This window comes from Vombatus ursinus, unplaced genomic scaffold (genome assembly GCF_900497805.2).
Source record: "Vombatus ursinus unplaced genomic scaffold, bare-nosed wombat genome assembly UNPS02014807.1, whole genome shotgun sequence".
In the NCBI taxonomy this organism is placed as follows: domain Eukaryota; kingdom Metazoa; phylum Chordata; class Mammalia; order Diprotodontia; family Vombatidae; genus Vombatus; species Vombatus ursinus.
In genome coordinates, this window is record NW_020954585.1 from 54665220 (window position 1) to 54684049 (window position 18830).

At 37.7% G+C, this 18830-nt stretch overlaps 1 protein-coding gene across 2 annotated transcripts in view; it reads left to right on the plus strand.

Annotated features, from left to right (window-relative positions):
• LOC114052259 (cAMP-dependent protein kinase type I-beta regulatory subunit) overlaps positions 1-18830 on the plus strand; it is a 247615-nt gene that overhangs the window by 27474 nt on the left and 201311 nt on the right. For both annotated transcript variants that reach the window (XM_027874783.1, XM_027874784.1), the window contains 2 exons: positions 14128-14298; positions 16046-16137. In XM_027874783.1, coding sequence (XP_027730584.1) covers positions 14128-14298; positions 16046-16137 — 263 coding nt within the window. The remainder of the gene's footprint in view (positions 1-14127; positions 14299-16045; positions 16138-18830) is intronic.

Consider the following 18830-nt stretch of genomic DNA (forward strand, 5'->3'; position numbering starts at 1 on the left):
GCAGCCTGGGAGAAATAGGGAGATCCAGTCTCAAAACAAACAAGCAAACAAAAACACAACCAAAAAAACTCACCTAAGATGCAGATATTCATAAATATATCTTTGCTCTACAGGTTCCAAATCATTTCCTGAAGAACTCTAATATGGGAGAGGCAGGAGTGAAAAGTAGGAATGGCATGTTCTCATAGTTACCCTAGGTTTAGGTTAATTTATTCTTTCACCCACAGATCAAAGCTCTTGAAAAACCATGATTCTTTTTTTTTTTTTGGATAATGTGTAAGACAAGATTTCACAACATATTAAAAGAACAAATGAATGCAATTATAGAAGAAATTTTCTATTATGGAACAGGGCAGCAGTGGCTCGGGTTGGGGTGGTGAAGGGGTAGTGGTGCATCTTGTATGGAATAAAAATTGCATATGTCTTCTCAGAATAACCTTGATTATTCCTGCAGAAGTCTAGACAACTTGCAGAAAGTGCGCTTCAGCTGTGGGCACATTATCTTCTAGTTTTGGCTGAAGGAAAGGCAGCCAAGCTCTATTTCCATTTCAAATATGATTTTTTTAGAAAAACAAGTTAATAGACAGGTCATGTCTACATGAGGAAACTAAAATGAAAGGTAGAATTGAGCAGGAGGTATGAATTAGCTCCAAAATCCCTAAAGGGTTATAGGTCCACTACAGAAGGCAAGAGAAGCTTACATTCCTTAGACCCTCACTAGGAGATATGGCCCTCTGGGGACTCAGGATAGCTCACATTCTCAAGATGGAAGTTCTGGAAGTCTGGAGTTCATTTCCTCCTTCTGTAGAGGGTGAAAAACATTGGTCAGAAGTTTGTCTTGAATTTCATTTTAAAATACAATGAATTAATTGGACCTTCTGAATTGCACTAGGATAACCTCCCTTGGGATATAGTGCATGTTTAAATGGTACTTTCTGGCTCTTGTGCTTTTGGGAAAATATGCTTTTTGGAAAATGTGTTCCCAGACTTGTTTTGAAGATGCCTTGCCCTTTGGAGATTTGTCATGACCTTTTGAACTTTAGTGTCCAGAGTCCTTCAGACACTGAGTAAGCATGAAAGCAGACAGGAAAGGGAGCTTCTGAAAATGGGATTCTTCCTGGAATTGCTAGAGGAGAAAGGGAAGAGACAATATTTTTTTAAAAGAAGATTTTGTGTTATTAAAGGAAACTCTTAGTCAAAGGTTATCCAGCATTATTGCCACCTAAGCTATTATGTCCTCTTGACTGATAACTAGAATACAATAGGTATCAAGAAGCTGACTGGTTGCACAGTTCTCTAAGGTTACCAGAGGTCCAAAGATTCATTCTTTCTGTCATTTGTATCCTGAATAATTTTAAATGTCTCCTGCCAGAAAAGGAAAAAAAATAGCTTTTTTAAACAAAGCAACATTCTTTTGTCACTGAAAGATTTCTGCCCTAACCATAACTTAGTGGGGGAAAAAAATTTTCCATAATTCTCCAGATGTGGGATTCAGGATATGTATGGACTCATCTTGGCTTTGTGACTGTGTAACATCTCCGGGCCCTTGATTTCTGTGAATTGAGGTGGCTAGACTAGATGATCTTTAAAGTCTTTGCCAATTCTAACATTCTCATTTTACAAATAGATGGGACTTTATTAAAATGAGCTACAAAACAGTTTACTGTCATTTAATTTTTCATACTTTCTTTTGTAGTCAGTTTAATAATAGAATATTTAATTTTCTTTTTTTTTGGCTACGCAATGGGGTGAAGTGACTTACTCATGGTCACACCTGGTAAGTGTTGAGTGTCCAAGGTCAGATTTGAACTCAGGTCCTCCTGACTCCAGGGCTGGTGCTCTATCCACTGTGCCACCTAGCTGCTCCCTAGAATATTTAATTTAATCTGTTGGCATCACTGAGGCTAGGAAAAGTAGAAGTCAGTAAAGTCAGTAAAGATTTATTAAGAGCTTATTATGTGTCAAGCACTATGCTAAGATCTCAAAATGCAAAGGAAGCTAAAAGAAAGTCCCTGCTCTTGAGAATAGTCTAAAAGGATTGACAACATGTAAACAATTATTTACGAACAAGCTGCTTATGGAATAAATTGGGAATAATCCAGAGAGAAGGTACTAGAATTAAGGGGGAATGGAAAAAGATGTAAAAGATGGGATTTTACCTGGGACTTGAAGAAAGCCAAGAGGTAGAAATGAAGGGAGAGAAGAATCCAGGCAGAGGGCACAGCCAGTGAAAATGGCCGGAGTCTGAAGATGGAATGTTTTGTTCAAGGAACAGCAAGGAGGAAAGTGTTACTGAATTATAGAGAGGGTGGGGAGGGGTAGGAAAACTGGAAATGCAGGGGAAGACAGGTTATGAAGTGCTTTGAATGCTGGCAGATTTTATATTTTATCCTGGAGGTGATAGGGAGCCACTCGAGTTTATTGAATTGGGGATGGGGTGTGGAATAACATGGTCAGACCTTTGCTCTCGGGAAGAACACTTTAGCAGCTGAGTGGAGGATGGACTGGAGTGAGGGGAAACTTCTGGGAGGGAGACCAACCAACAAGCTGTTGCAATGGGCCAGCCATGAGGTGATGAGGGCCACATGAGGTGATGTGGCAGTGTCAGGAGAGATGAGGGAGCTCAGATTGAATTGTGCCATCATTGGCATGCAGAGGTGACTTTAGCAGGTATATTCAAGGAGGAAGAAGGGCTGTTAACAATCATCAATAACTAATTAGGTTAGCTGACTTTGTTGCTACTATGTAGAGTGAGGGTCAGGTGCTGGCAAATCTCTAGGATTTTGGAAGTGCCTGGCTGCCATTGTCAGTAGGTCGTAGGAATTTCCCCTGGCATGAGCATCTTTCTTCCCTGATGAGGAAGTGTTAGCAAGGCATCTGCAGAAGCAGTATTTTATGCTAGTACCATCTCTTTCCTGAGCATCTTGGGATCTGTTGTTTGGTACCATCCAAGGTGCTGGGAGTCCATTTTTTTGTTTGAGGCCATGCTGAGGCAGCTTAAATCTGTATCTATGATAAGTGCCTGAGACAACATCCACCTTCATTTGAATCATATAAAAATATGGAGTTAAATGTCTACAGCAGAGTGTGTGTGTGTGTGTGTGTGTGCATGTGGTGTATGCACATAAATAAAATAAATACACACATACACTGTTTTTGGGGAAAAACATATATATATGTATAGTATTGAAATCTATGTACACACATGTGAATATATGTTTTTCTTCAAATATTGTTTATATTGTTTAATACAAACATGGCTGGTATCACAGTGGATAGAGCACTGGATCCGGAGTCAGGAAGAACTGAGTTCAAATCAAGCCTCAGACCCTTCCTAGCTGTGTGACCCTGGGCAAGTCACTTAACTTCTGTTTGCTTCAGTTTCCTCAATTGTAAAATGGGGATAATAATAAGGGAGACTGGAAAAAGCTTCCGATAAAAGATGGGATTTTGTTGTTGTTCGGCTGAGACTTGGAGCACCAGCCTGTCAGTATTATTGTAAGGATCAATTGAGATTGTGAAAAGTACTTAGCACAGTATCTGGCACGTAGTAGGCACTATCAAAATGCTTATTCTCTTCTCTTCCCCCTACTTAACCCTCAGTAGGGCATGTGGGTTGAGCGTTTTTTCCCAGTAGTAAGATATATCATTGGATCATTACCATCATTACCATTGTCTTAGGAGCTAAACCTCTCTAGGTATGTAGAAATCAGATGGTTAGATGGGGTAGGCAAAGAAGAAGAAGTCAGACTTCAAAATATTTCTCATCGCTAGCCCTTCCTTTTTACTTATTCTTCAAGCCCCGCTAGCTATCTAATCTCTTCTCACCACAGGCTTTAAAAAGAACAACCAGTTCCTAAACAATCTACCTGCCTGTGTTCTCTTCTGCCCAGCCCATTCCAAACACGGCCAAGAGATAATTCTTATGATCATAGGTCTAGAGGTGAAAGGAGTCTTGGAGCCCATCTCACCCAACTACCTCAAGCTAAATAAATCCCAGCATTTAAGTGATGTGTCCAAGGTCACATAGGTAGTAAGCTCAGAGTCGAGATTTGACCTCCAAGTCCTCTGAGACCACAGCCAGAGTTCTCGGTACAGTGCCATACTGCCTCATAAGTACTTACTAAAATGCCGCTTGCATGAGTGTTACTTCCTGATGAAAAACCTTTAGTGTTTTCCCTTTGTCCTCAATGTTGTGTCATTTCTTGAAACATAGATCTTGGAAGACATTCCATGATCTGGCCCCACCCTCTAATACTTCCCAAAATCAACTCTCCATTTCAACTAGGCTGATCTATTCACTGCCCTGAAAACATGGCATGTTCATTTTGATCCAGTGCCTTTATTCATGCATCACTTCCCACTTGGAATGCTTTCTTTCCTTTTTTTTTTTCTCGGAAGAAGCTGCTTGTCCAAGCTGTTTCTGCAATGCCATCTTTCAAGGTCCAGCTTAATTCCCATCTTCTCCATGAAGTCTTGTTTTAACAGTCTTTAAAGATTTAAAAATATATTTTGCAATACCTTTTGTCTTTACATTACCTAGTTTTTCCCTTGTATCATTACTCTTCCCCCCTCCCAGAGAGCCACTCCTTAGAACAGATTTTTTTTTTTGAAAAAAAGTCAGCAAAACTGATTGATACGTTGAAAATATCTGACTTTATATACAAAGTTTGACAGGTGTGGATTCTCCACCTGTGCATAGGAGTAGATGCATGTGTGGTGGTATTTTTGCATTGATCATAGTTGTAGAGTTTTTCAAGGTTGTTTTCCTTTACAGTGTTGTTCTTCTCTTCTCATATCTCTTCTTTGATGCCAGGTTTGTTCTTTATAATTCCACAACATTCTTAAAAGACCTAGCTTGGCTCCCGTTTCCTTCGTGAAGCCTTCTTTCATGATGATAGCCCACAGTATTCTCTGCTTTCCACCATAAGCAGTTATTGGCTGTGCTTTTCATTTTGACTTTTTTTTTATTAACAGTATAAGGCAATCTGTGATTATTTGATTCATGTGTAATTCTTAACATCTCACACTGAAAAATATGAGAGCAGTGATACCATCTTATATGTCTGATTCATTTCCTACAGTATTAGACATAAAATTGGATTTCAATAATGCTGTTTAACTGAATCATTCTCTAACAGAGTTTCTTGGTCACAACCCCATATATGGGTTGTGAAAAATTTGGCAATCGTAAAAGGTTTCTGAATGCACAACAACCAAAAATTAATTTAAAATTGAATGTGTAATGAATCTGAGATGTTTCTGATAGTGCTTGCCCATGTTGCATTGTGTAACTTTCCTGCAACCTTGATTCTGAACACAAAGCATGCACACTTTGCGCTGTGCATTGCTGTCATGCCATGCAATGCTAACAAATGCTGCTGAAATGTGAAAAGGGGTACGAGTGGAAAAAGTTTTAAGAAGCCCTGCCTAACCAACAAAGATAATGAGTTCAATGATGATATACTGTCAATAATTTTTGTCATGCATTGTAGGCAGACTGTTGGCCTTGGTCCTGATAATGTCAGTCATACTATAGTACTTAGAATACTAAAAATAGTCTTGTAATATGTGTGTATACACATATACCTGTATATATGTATATGGGTCTATAAAAGATAATTTGGTTATTATGAACTTGACAAGTATCAAAAAACGTGATCTTTCCAAACACAAAGACAGAAAAAGACAATTATATATAAACCTGAAATTTTTATTTTGTGTAGTTTGAATTTTGAATAAGTATATGATAGTTCCAAATATAGTATAGTATATGGTATATGAATGCACCATATATATGTATATAGATATATGTATATTATAGCAGCCCTTTAAAATTTTTTTAAAAAAATAGATTTTTATTAATAACTTTTGTTTGTACATTTCCTAGATTTCCCTTTGTAACTACCCCTACCCCCACTTCATAACCATGCCATATAACATATAATTTTTTTTTTCAATTAGCAAAGCATTTAATAGGGACAAACTAGCTAGGTAAGTAACAACAGAAAATCAAATAATGGAATTATTGTACGTTCCTCTCTACAATAGAGTACAATCTCCCACAGATTTCCATAGTAGAGTGGGGGCAAGAGAATGTTTCCCAGGCATCCATTACCAGAGCACCTCTCACAGCTTTGCCTGGTGCTGTGATCTGTTGCTGAAGCTATCAGCTCTTTTTTTGTGGTGGCACAGAATTGGAAATGGTGGTGGTGGAAGGAATGGTTGAGCAAATCCTGGTATATGAAGTGATGAGGGAGATGGGTCAGAAAAATCTGGGAAGATTTATATAAACTGATGCAAGGTGAAGTGAGCAGAACCAGGAGTAAATTGCACAGTAATAGCAATATTGTAATGTGACCAGCTGTGAAAGATTTAACTACTCTGTTCAATACGGTGATCTAAGACAGTTCCAAAGGACTCATGATGAAAAATGCTATCCACCTTCCAGAGAAAGAATTGTTGAACTCTGAATGCAGATTGAAGCATATTGTTTTTCACTTTTTCTTGCTTTTGTTTATTTATTTATTTTTGCAGCATGGCTAATATAGAAATTTGTTTTGTATGACTTCATGTGTATAATGGGCATCATATTACTTGCTTTCTTAATGGGTGAGAGAAGGGCTAAGGGGAGGGAAAGTATATGGAACTCAAAGTAAAAAAAAAAATGAATGTTAAAAAAAAAGACCTGGCACGTAGGTTAGCCCAGGGAGAGGAGTGCAACCTGTAATAAAGAGTCAGGGGAGGAAAGGAGAGGCATTTATGAATGTCAAGGCACTGAGACTCTGATAGAAAAAAATAGTTGAGGAGTAAGAAATAAGGGTGGATGAAGGACTTTTTATTTTATAGAAGCATCGTGTGTATATGTTATGAAATGAGCACAAGTTCACTTGAGAACATAACTTCGTCAAAGTATCAAAATAAGTCAGAGCCTTCCAAAGCAGTGGATAATCTGAGGATAAGGGGAGCACAGCCAACCCTGAACACCCCAGCTTAAAAGGTCAGTGGGTATTCAGTTCAAGATTCATGGTAACAAGATAGTTTTGTTCCCTATGACATCTAGTCCTGGATCCTCTTGGATACTGGTAGAAAATTTCATAGGGTGTGGTGCTATAGGGGTCTGAAACCAGGTAGTGAGACAATGAAATTATCTATGAGGCCTTGAAAGGAGTGTGTGGAAGAGAAGTGAATGGTTTTTATACTGGCTAAACTATGGATAGAAGTGAGTATAGAATAGAAAGTATATCATTTTGATTTCACAAAGTTAAAATCCTTTTGCATCAATTCAATCAATGAGATAGAAGAGAAATTGAGTGGGAAAATTTATTTGCATAAAGTATTACTGATAAAAGAAAGACGTGTGTGTGTGTGTGTGTGGGGGGGGAATTGATACAAAAATAGAAGACAATAGCCATCATCAATAGTTAAGTAGTCAAAGGATATAAACAACTCCCAAAACACTTATAAACTATGAATGACCATATGAACATATTCAAAATCACTAATACATGTAGTTAGAGAAATTGAAAAAATTGCCAAAAATGACCAAAAAAAGGAATAGTTATTTTTGGAGGGGCTATGTGACGAAAGGTAATCACTCAACCCAAAAAGCATTTTTTGAATGCCTGTTCATTGCCATTTTAGTCACTATGCAAGGTGCTGGAGATAAAGATAAAAACCCAAAAAGAAGCTTACATCCTTTTGAATGAAAACAATGCACACATATAAGTAAATGTAAGATATATACAAAATAAAGAGAGAATTATTTCATAAGGAGGACACTACCAGTTGATGGAATCAGGAAAGACGTCATGTATTAGAGTTGGCGCTTGAGTTGAGCTTTGAAGGTAACTGGGACAGTTAGGTGACACAGTGGATAGAACGCAAATCCTGGAGTCAGAAGACCTCAGTTCAAATCCTGCCTCAGACACTTACTATCTGTGTGTCCCTGGACAAATTCCTTAACCCCTATTTGCCTCAGTTCCTCTTCTGTAAAATGGGGACACATTGGAGAAGAAAATAGCAAACCATTCCAGTATCTTTGCCAAGAAAACTCCATAGACAAAAATCCATGGGGTCACAAAGAGTCAGTCATTATTGAACAACCACAATAGGGATTTCATAAGGCAGAGGTGAGGAGGGAGAGCATTCCAATTGTCATTACAAAGACAGGAGATGAAGAGATACCCATGGCAAACCACAAGTGGTCTAGTTTGGCTGGCCTAAAGAATTCATGGAGGAGAAATAATGTGCAATTTGATTCTAAAAGCCATAGGGAGCTCCTGGAGCTTTTTGAGAAGGGGAGTGACGTGGTCGGGCTTGTTCCTTTGGCAGCTGTTTAGAGGAAGTATGAGAGAGAGAATAAACTTGAGACAGGTAAATCAATTAGGAGGCTATTACACTTTTCTAAGAGAGAGGTAATGAGGGTCTGAACAAGGATGGTGGTCATTTACTTAGAGAGGAGAGGATGAAATTAGTCAGAACATCCTTATTATCCATTTAGAATTATGCAAAAAAAGTGACCAAAGTGTTCCCACCCTCTCACCCAGCGATGCAGTTGATATCTGTATACTCCAAGGAGGTCAAAGGCAGAAACAAGGGTCTGTGCCAAAATATTACTAGCAGCACTTTTTGAAAAATCAAAGACCTAGAAACATAGTGAGTGCCCATTATTTGAGAAAATATCAGAAAAAATGTGATATATGAATGCAATGTAATATTATTGCTCAGAAAGAAATGACAAATATGAGGAATTCAGGGACAGGTTGGAAGATTTTGCATAACTGATTCAGAGTGAAATAAACGGAACTGAAAGAACAGTACACAAAGTGACTGTGACAGTGTAAATAAAAATATCAGTAAAAGGAAACTGAACTCTGAGCATTTAAGAGATTGATAATGATCATAGAGATAGATAATGAAACTTGTTCTCTCCTGGTAGAGTCAGTCAGTAAACATTTGTTAAGCACCTACAATACTCCAGGCATTGTGCTGAGCACTGGAATACAAAGAAAGTCAAAAGACAACCTCTGTCCTCCAGGATGTTAGGGGCAGGGAGACTGCTTGGGCATTACATTTCATACATTTTCAAAAACGGTCCTTGTAGCTGGTATTTTTACTTAGCTGTTTTTCTTATGAGATGAGTCAGTTTTCAGGGAAATGCCCAGAATTTTCCCAAAATGACTGTGATAGAAAATAAAAGAGCAATGAAATTCATTAAAAAAAAAAAAAACAGCAGGCAGGAATATAAAATGTTACTTTCTGCATAAGCACAATTTGTGTGCCATTCACAGAGAGGATGAGATTGTTTGTTGTCATGGCAACAGGAGAATGGTGAGGTGTTTACTTGGAAGTGGGTTCTATATAGGCAGTTGTTACGAGTGATGGGCGATCATTGGTGATGCAGAACTGATCTTCAGAGAAACTATCTGCTAAGCTAGTGCTGCTTCATGAATTCCACCTGAGGCTCTAGTGATGGGAATACATAAACTTTAGTTTTCTGAGAGGTCTCACATTGGTAGCAGAAGTCATACAAACTGCAGCATATAGCAGAACTATCTCTTCAGCTTTGATCTATTTATGTGAAGTCAGTCTGTAGTGAAGAAGACTTGTCTAAATGAGTAGCAGGGTAACTCTCACTTCTTTTCTTACTCAAGCTTAAATTTTCTTAAGCCACATAGACTTAGTGGAAGGGTGACAAGCACTGAATTGTGTAGCACTTCTCAATCTGGTTTTCCTTTTAAAGGATGTTTTATCTTTTATAATTTAATATCAAAGTAGATTCCGATTCTTCATGAAATTAAATAGTTTGCTACATATTTCCCAATAGCAGGCTAGTAGAAGAAGAGTATCTGAAAATGAATCATTTTTGGGGGAAATTGCTTCTGTTATCAAATAGTTCTTGATACTTACACAAATATATTTTGCCTCAATCATTGACATTTTGATTTCATTTGTTTAACCATGTTAAGCTAAGTTAGAGTGATGCTGATAGACAAACTCTGTTGGTTTGCCCTAGAGATTATCAAGTTCGGGGACAGACTATTTCTGAAAAAGCAAAGTTTATTTGATTTCTAGAATCACATAAGACTGAAAATCCTAGTGAGGATTATAAAATATGTGAATGACAAAGTATTATATGTAAATCCATAAGTTTAATGTAACTTACCAACAACTATTCAAATATTATATATTTTAAATTTCTAGGCAACATTGCATTTTGAGGCTTCAGGTGTTTGAGTGTTATTTTTTTTCAAAGAAATTGACTAATAGGAGAAGGCATAATTTTTTTCTTTCTTTGGGCTTCATTATCTTTTTTGAAAAGATAATTTCAGCAGTGCTCATTCTACATAATGCCAAACAAATTATTTGGAAAAAATGAACCAATATATTCATTAAGAACCAATGTATTCAGTAAGAAATGTGTTTCTTAACAGGGGAATTGTGTTAGGAAATGTTTCACCAAAACCTATTATTTCAAGTCAATATATTCCACTGTCTAGGGGTGGAGGGTGAGGTGTTCAGTGAATCACCAATCTTAAGGACTTAAAAGAATTTAATCTCTTTAGAGAGGCAGCATGGTATGGTGGAGAGTACCAGATTTAGAATCGGAAGACCTCAGTTCAAATCCTGACTTGGCTATTTGCTATTTGTGTGACCTTGAACAAGTTATAAATAGCCTCTCTTGGTCTCAGTTTTCTCATCTTACAATGAAAAGGTTGATCTATTCAGGTGATGTCTAAGATGTCATCCAGCTTTAAATTCAATAATTCTTATTTCTGTAGGACTATCTTACAAGGTGGAAGTTTTTTTTTTAATCAGGGGCATATTCTTAGGATTGGTGCCAGCTAATTTATACACCTTATGCAAATGGTGATTCCATTAACTCTCAGGAACAGGAGTCAATATTGGAATGGCATTCTATATTCTAATGGTATTCTATACTTAAGATTCATAGATGAGACTTTGTCAGATACTCGAGGGAAACCTCCTCTTCCTGTTCCAAGCAAGAGCACCTCCTTCTCTAGGGTGTGGCACGGTCGGAAGGGAATATGTCAAATTCCCCTCCAATGACATGGTGATGAACTATGTGGAAGGGAGCAAGCATACAGTTTTGACCTCTGGCTTAGAGTTTGGAGAATCTGATGGAATTAGTTTAGGCAAGTCATAAAAAAAAATTGAACTTTTCCCAAATGTCTTGTCTAATTCTGCTTTGTTCGCAATCTAAATTGTTTATGTAGTGAGACTGTGTAAGAACAGGTTAGATAAATATTAGTGCATCAAAATTATCAGAGCACTAGTAGTAAGGAGTTGGACTAACTGGCCCTGAAGAAACAGCCAGCCCTGTTTTCTATTATCAACAAAAGAAAGAAAAATGCTATGTCTTGATGAGACAAGTCCCTTCCTAGTTTTTTTTGACTCTGTTGATTTTATATTTTTTGAATGTCAACAACCTGCCAAATATTTTAAGACAAAGAAAGTCACAGTTCCTTCCTGTGGGGGCTTGCGTGTGAAGGAGATGAGGCAGTCAAATGTTTCTCTTTCTCTATTTTTATGTCTTAGAATGAAGCTGCAAAAAGATGATTATGAAATCTGTTGCTTAAAGGTGAATGCCCTTTTCACCAAGCCATAGAATTTAGGAAGGCTTCCCGGAAATGAAGAAATTTAGAGAGAATTTTCAGTAAAGGGAGAAAGCTTTGATGGGCAGGAATTAGGAAGACATTCCAGGCATTATTGACAATATAAAAGAGGCCAGAGGGATTCCATCCCAGTGTACTTCAAAGAATGGGTGAGAAAAGATGAGAGAAGATAATTTTAAGGAGAAGAGATTTGGCCAGATTTGCCAGACATTCATAGCGATCAGTGGCAAGCCATTGATTAATCAATTTTTTTTTTATTCTAAGCCTTTAAAAAGTGGACACATGCCAATAATGCAAGACATTCATTTGTGGCTTCATCCCTAATGAATTAACTCTTACACATTTCCTCTTTCAGGTTAAAATAACTGTCTGAGGAATGAATATTGCATCAGGGATTCAGTCTATCAACATGTGGGAAACAGTAATTAGACTGGAAGGCCAAAGATGAAAAAAGCAGCTGTAGTCTCCTGGGGGGAGCTGGAGTATACCCACTGGTCCCCTTGTGCATTTCCACTATAGGCTGTGATTTCATTGCCTCTCTCCTTATTATCATTAGGCCTATGTCCTCTTTCTCCTGCATTGGAAACATCTACTTTTTTGATCTGGCTGACCTTGTTAGTTGTCTTAGGGTAAGCAAATGACAATTCCTGGAGAAACCAGTTCCTGTACTCATTAGCAACATTCCCCTCTACCCTCCCTGCCCTTCCACCCAAACACAGGGTCAGCCCCACTGGCGTACAGAGGGTGTCCCAAAAGTCATGGTGCAGTTTTAAGCTTTTAAAAGATTTAGGGAGATTTAGTTTTAAGCTATTAAAACTTCTTTATGGTGCATCAAAGGGCCAGAAATCCTACACTCCTTGTGAGAAATGAGGAAACTGAAACCAAAAAGTGAAATGATTTGACCAAGTTCACTGAACTGAACTTGGAACTTCAGGTCTCCTAATTTTTAAATCTGGAGCTTGTTTTCCTGTTCCTTTCCTTCAAAATGTCTTTTCTATGCTCCCTGAAACTCTACCAAATTAAAACAGTGGTGGAGATCCCCAGCTTGACTTGATTTTTGTCTGGCCTTTGGAATAATATTGCCATGGTAACTATTGCTACCCTCCCAGAGAATCATTTTTGCCCTATTCAGCAATGCAGTTATCCCAGTCAGAGTAGAGTCTCTAAAGGTTTGAAGGTTGGAACAGGTGAAGAGCTGTGAGCAATGGATAGATTGCTGTTTAGCATTTATAAGGGTATCAGTCATCAGTAGATTTCAAATGAGAGTATTCTAGACCTTCCCTAGCCAAAACATTGACTGTGTCCTTTGAGTAATACCTCAGAGCATGTTTGTACCCCTTTTTCTATCTCTTTTTTCTTTCTCTTTTCCTCTTCCTTTTTTTCTGCCCTTCTGATTTTCTGATTTAAATTTTCTGATCTTAACTTTTCTTGCCAATCTCTCTCTTTCCTCTCCAATTCATTAACTGGATATAATATAGAACTGAAGTATGTATTTTATTATTGGCTGATTTTATTGAATAATGTTTTATATCCGTTGCTCTTAATTAAAAAAAAAGTAAGTCAAAGCTTTTGTAGTTTTCGTTTTTGTTTTTGTTTTTTTTTGGTTAGGCAGTGGGGTTAAGTGACTTGCCCAGGGTCACACAGCTAGTACATGTTATGCATCTGAGGCCAGATTTAAACTCAAGTCCTCCTGAATCCAGGGCCAGTGTTCTATCCACTGTTCCACCTAGCTGCCCCAGCTTTTGTATTTTTCAATCTGATCTATACCAAATTACTTTTTGGAGGAAGTCTTATGTTGATTTTTTTTTTCCTCTGAAGATTAATGGTCTTTCATAGAAAAAGTTCTCTACCACAAAATAAAAGATTCATTCTTGTGGTTTTACTATATCTTCTTTTAAAATACAGATATTCCTAAAGAGGACTAGCATACTAAATAAGCAATCAGTCAGTCATAGATTAATGAAGCTTAATTCAATCTGTTATTTTCTTTCTAATACCTAGCAGAGGTCACATCCTGAGGAAATGGGAGTTTTCCTTAAGAGTATTAGGGATAGGAGAGAAATAAAGGGTTAATCTGGAGCATGAGGCACTGATTGGATAGGATTGAATGAACTAAAGAGTCCAAGGATTTTGGGCATTGTGAGTGTACTTGGTCCTTGGGAGGCAAGTAGTATGGGCTCTAAGAAGTAGCAGAGGGACATTGAAGACAAATGTCCAATTTCACAATTTTGCCCCCTTGTTGGCCTGGGCAGGAAACGGTAATTGCTTCTTGCTTGCCTGGCAAGGTCAACAGTACGTTTATATATTCTTCTTTTGACCAGAATAGCCTAACAAAAGACCCCATCTGTATTTCAAGAGTAAAATAAAATAAGCTTAAGGTTATTTATCGTTAGGTTAAGTGTACTTTCAAGAATTTCCTTTGTATCATTGTGTGAACTTTAACAGGGCGAGTGCCATTAAATATTTCCTCTGTTTTCCTCTCTTCCAGGAGGAATGCAAGCAAATCTTGGCCCGTCAAAAGCTGAGCTCCCAATCAGACTCCCATGATGATGAGATTTCTCCTCCTCCTCCAAATCCTGTCGTGAAGGCGCGTTGCAGACGAGGTGGTGTGAGTGCTGAAGTGTACACCGAAGAAGATGCCGTCTCCTACGTGAGAAAGGTGATTTACTGAGAGTCAGTTTGTCCTAGAGCCTATGAGTGGAAACTTTAGCAAGTCATATTTCTGGTGGAAAACATGAGGAGGACATTGGAAGCACCAAACCATTTTATCCAATATATTAGACTATCTTAGGGAATTGGTGAAATGCCACTAACTCTTGTTCCCCTTCTGTTCCTGCTAGGCTCATATCTCCTGAAATATTTTGAATGAAAGAAGAATGAATAATTATATAATAATACCTTAGCAATATAATAAATACCCATGCAAAATGTTTTCACATCTATAATTTCATTTGCTCCTCTCCACAATCTTTTCAGACTGCCATTATTATCCTTCTTTGACAGAAGATGAAACTGCAGCCCAGGGAGGGCTGCTTTAGGCCCCATGTTTGGGGAGGTGAATTGTGGTCTACTAGATAGATATCCAGCCTTGAAAATGAGAAGACTAGGAGTCAATTTCCCCAGGATTCAGAGAAGGCCATACATAACTGAGGAAAAAACACTGGTTATATCACATATCTTGTGGTTACTACATACAGTCTACAACAGAAAAAATTCAGTGTTGAATGAATGATATCTGTTTCACTGAAGTGTGGGGAAAGGCAGCTATCCAGAGTAAAATGCACAGACATATGCAGGGATATATGGTCGCACTGGGGACACGTAAAAATACACATATACATATATTAATAATTAAGTAATGCATGTATTAATAAATTAATTAATAAATGCATATGTTTTAATGCCATGAAATCCTACTTATTTTTACCCATTGGTGGTTTTTTAAAAATATTGATTTATTTACTTTTAGTTTTCAACATTCACTTTAAAAAGATTTTGCATTTTTAATTTTCCCTCTTCTTTCCCTTTTCCCTCCCCAAGACAGCATGCAATATGATATAGGCTACACATGTACAATCATATTAAATATATTTCCACTCATTGCATTGCTGAGAAGAGCTAAATCTATCAAAGTTGGTCATTGTACAATGTTGTTGTTCCTGTGTACAGTGTTCTGGTTCTGATTCTTTACTCAGCATCAGATCCCTGGAAGTTTTTCCAGGTTTCCCTGAAGTCCACCTGCTCATCATTTCTTTTCTTTTTTTTATTAATTTATTTTGATTTGTCAAAATGATCTTTAATGATCTTTATTTTTTTTTAAAATTGCTTATTTATTTTTAACATTCTTTTTAAAAAATTTTGTGTTCCAAATTCTTTCCCTCCCTTTCCTCCTTCACTCATTGCTCATTGCCTGTTTATTTGTGATAAAAATAAGTTTCATTTATTACAGTGAAAGCCCAAAGCCTCCTGTGGACAGTAACACATTGATGGGAGGAATGGAGGTAATTTTCTAACAGTGCCTGGGGTATAAAAAATACTTATTTTGCATTTTCTTCAGAAGAATAATGTGTCAGTTTATGGTGAAACCTCAAATGAAAATTGCCATAAAGTACGAAGAGGATTACTACCTAGTGGTGTCTACTGATGGAAGAAATAATACTAGACTGACAGAGTCAGGTGGGAATCATCCATTAGAGAGAAATGAAGATTTAATTATTTTTTTGGAGGGAGAAAAATTCTTGCTCGATGTTCCTTGCTCTAAAACTACAGGAATCACTTCCTTGTAGCATGAACCTGTTACTCTCTTTTCTACTTAGTGACTTTTAGTGTTCACCATGTGTATTGAACCATGGTGAGCCATACTTTCTTTTAAGGAAGAGTGATTATCTTTGCTTCTCTTCTTCTAGGTGATCCCAAAAGACTACAAAACAATGACTGCCTTGGCAAAGGCCATCTCTAAGAATGTGCTCTTCGCTCACCTTGATGACAATGAGAGGAGGTATGACTTAATTCTTTGACTATCCCAGTGGTTGAGGTAGGCCTATAAGTACTTTTCCTCAAATACAAATCCTTAAAACAAACAAAACCAAACCAAAAAGCAACCAACCTGGGAACATAGGATTTCAGTCAATCAATCAATATTTATTAAGTGCTTACTCTGTGCCACACACTGTACTGAGCACTGGGGATACAAAAAGAGGCAAAAGACAGTTCCTGCCCTCAAGGAGCTTGCAATCTGAGAAATATATGCACAAGAAGCTTTATACAGATTAAATAAGAAATAATTAGCAGAGGGAAGGCACTAGAATTAAGAGGGGTTGGGGAAGGTGTTCTGTTTTTCCAACTTTGAAACCATGGGTACCTGCCCACACCCAAAGAATGCCATTAATTTCTTACGTCTGTAAGCTGTTCACTCCCTTTTCCCTCCATCTTCACCCACTCATGATGCAGGTTTTCATTTTAAGGATAAGAGTATCATTGTTCCCTGAGAATGCTAGATTCACAGGGCTTACAAAGAAATAAATGTATGTCAGACATGCCTTGCTGTTTAAACACAGTTGTACCTTGCTTTAGAAAGTTATAGTTTCTGAAAAATCGTTCCGATGTCAAATGTGTACATGTCTAATCATATTTTTAAATGTACCAGCAGAACTTTCCCTTAAAATAAACTATGTTAGACCTTTTTATAAGGCACACAATTACCTTCTCATTTTCTATTACAAAAAAACCAACCCTGGGCAAATTCACTCTTACCTCTTTGGTCCCCAGTTTCTTCATTTGTAAAACAAAGGGATTGGTCGCCGAAGAGCTATCTTAAAAAAAATAACCAAATTTTGTTGATGCTTTGGTTTCTATATCACAACCATTTCTGGAAATACTCACAATTGCCTGGTATGGTGGCCCACACCTGTAGTCTTTGCTACTGGAGAAAGTACGGCTGGTAGAATGAGTGAGTTCAGGAATTCCCAGCCTCAGTAGAACTAAAGGGTTTCCAAATTAAGTCTGACATTAATAGGATAATTTTCCTGGGAGCTGAGGGCAACTAAGCTGCCCATGAAGGGCCAAACCAGCCCAACTTGGAAAAAAAAAGTTAACATTTATATAGCACTTATTATGTGCCAGGTACTTTACTAACTGCTTTACAATTATTATCTCATTTGATCCTCACAGCAACTCTGAGAGGTAGGTGATATTATTTTCCCCATTTTACAGATGAAGAAAATGAGAAAAAAAAGCAGTTAAGTGACTTGCCTAGGGTCACATAGCTAGTTAGTGTCTGAGGTCAAATCTGAACTCATGTCTTTTAACTCCAGACCCAGTGCTCTATCTATCATGCCACCTACCTGTAATGTAGTTGAAGTTCCTCTGTCAATTCAGAGGATATCTAGTTCAACTCTCTTTACAAATGAAAGAATTGAGACCTGAGAATGTTGTCACTACCCCAAGTCCACAGAGATGATAAAAATCAGAGACTGAATTTGAACTCAGGTCCAGATCCTAGCACAGAGGTGTCAAATGTGGGACCTGCAGGACAGTACTTACCAGTAGGGCCAACCAAGTTGAATGTAATTGGGAAATGTTTAACAAAATCAAAATACAATACAACATTAAAAAAAGCTTCTGTGCTTACCGTGGGTAAGGAACCTATGGCCTTGGGATTTGTTCTGTGAAGTTTGGATTCAGTCAAAGGGCTGCACTTGAAGACTTAGAGGGCCACATGTGGCCTTGAGACCTCAGGTCCCCCACCCTTGGTAATCATTATTGGGATCCATTGAAATTCTAGCCTGAGAAAGATAAGGAGGCCCAATCTAAAAAAAAAAAATCCACAGTCTCTCTATCTTCAGATTGAAGCCTCCTGGGTAAGAAAGTTATATAAAAACACCCCATACAGTGACTATCCCTGACATCAATATGTAACATCCCTTCTTAATAGTCTCAGTCGTCTGTGCTATGAAGAATGAGGCATGTTTCCTTATATCTGCTTCTTTTTATCCAGATGTTCATATATTGGGTTGTTTTGAAGGTAGGTATGCTAGTAGTGACTTGTGATATAAAACCTTTGATGAAAGGTTTATTGATGCCTTTTGAATTGACACCATATGTTTCACAATATATATTCCCTCTTCTCTGTACACCCCCACCCACCCTCACTCCTACCCCACCAACACACACGTTGAGCCCTTCCTGGTAATAAAGAAAAATTGTTCAGCAAAACCAACTGACATTAGAGGCAGCCTGGCCTAGTGAGCTGGTCTCTGAACTACATGAGTTCAATTCCTGTCTATGAAGTCTATCCACTGTGTGACCTTGGGAAAGTCACTGAATTTCTGTGTCCCAGCTTTTTAAGATAATACTATGTAGAACAGTTACTGATTTGCAACTGTTTGGGGAAGCATCTGCCCTGGGAGCTTCCTAGACCTGTGTTTCTCAAAATTTTGTTTGGGGACACTTGGGGGGTTCCCTTTCAAGGAGGTCTGTGAAGTCAAAACTATTTTTAGTAACAACACTAAGATGTTTTAATTTCTAATTCAGTAAACACTGATAGATATCACCCACATACACAAAAACTCTTTGGTCAGCCCTCAATAATTTTTAGGATTGTGAAAGGAGTCCTGAGACCAAAAAGTTTGAGAACTATTGCCCTGGATTGAGAAATCTCAAGTCTAGGAAAAAAAATTTTTTTAAAAGAAT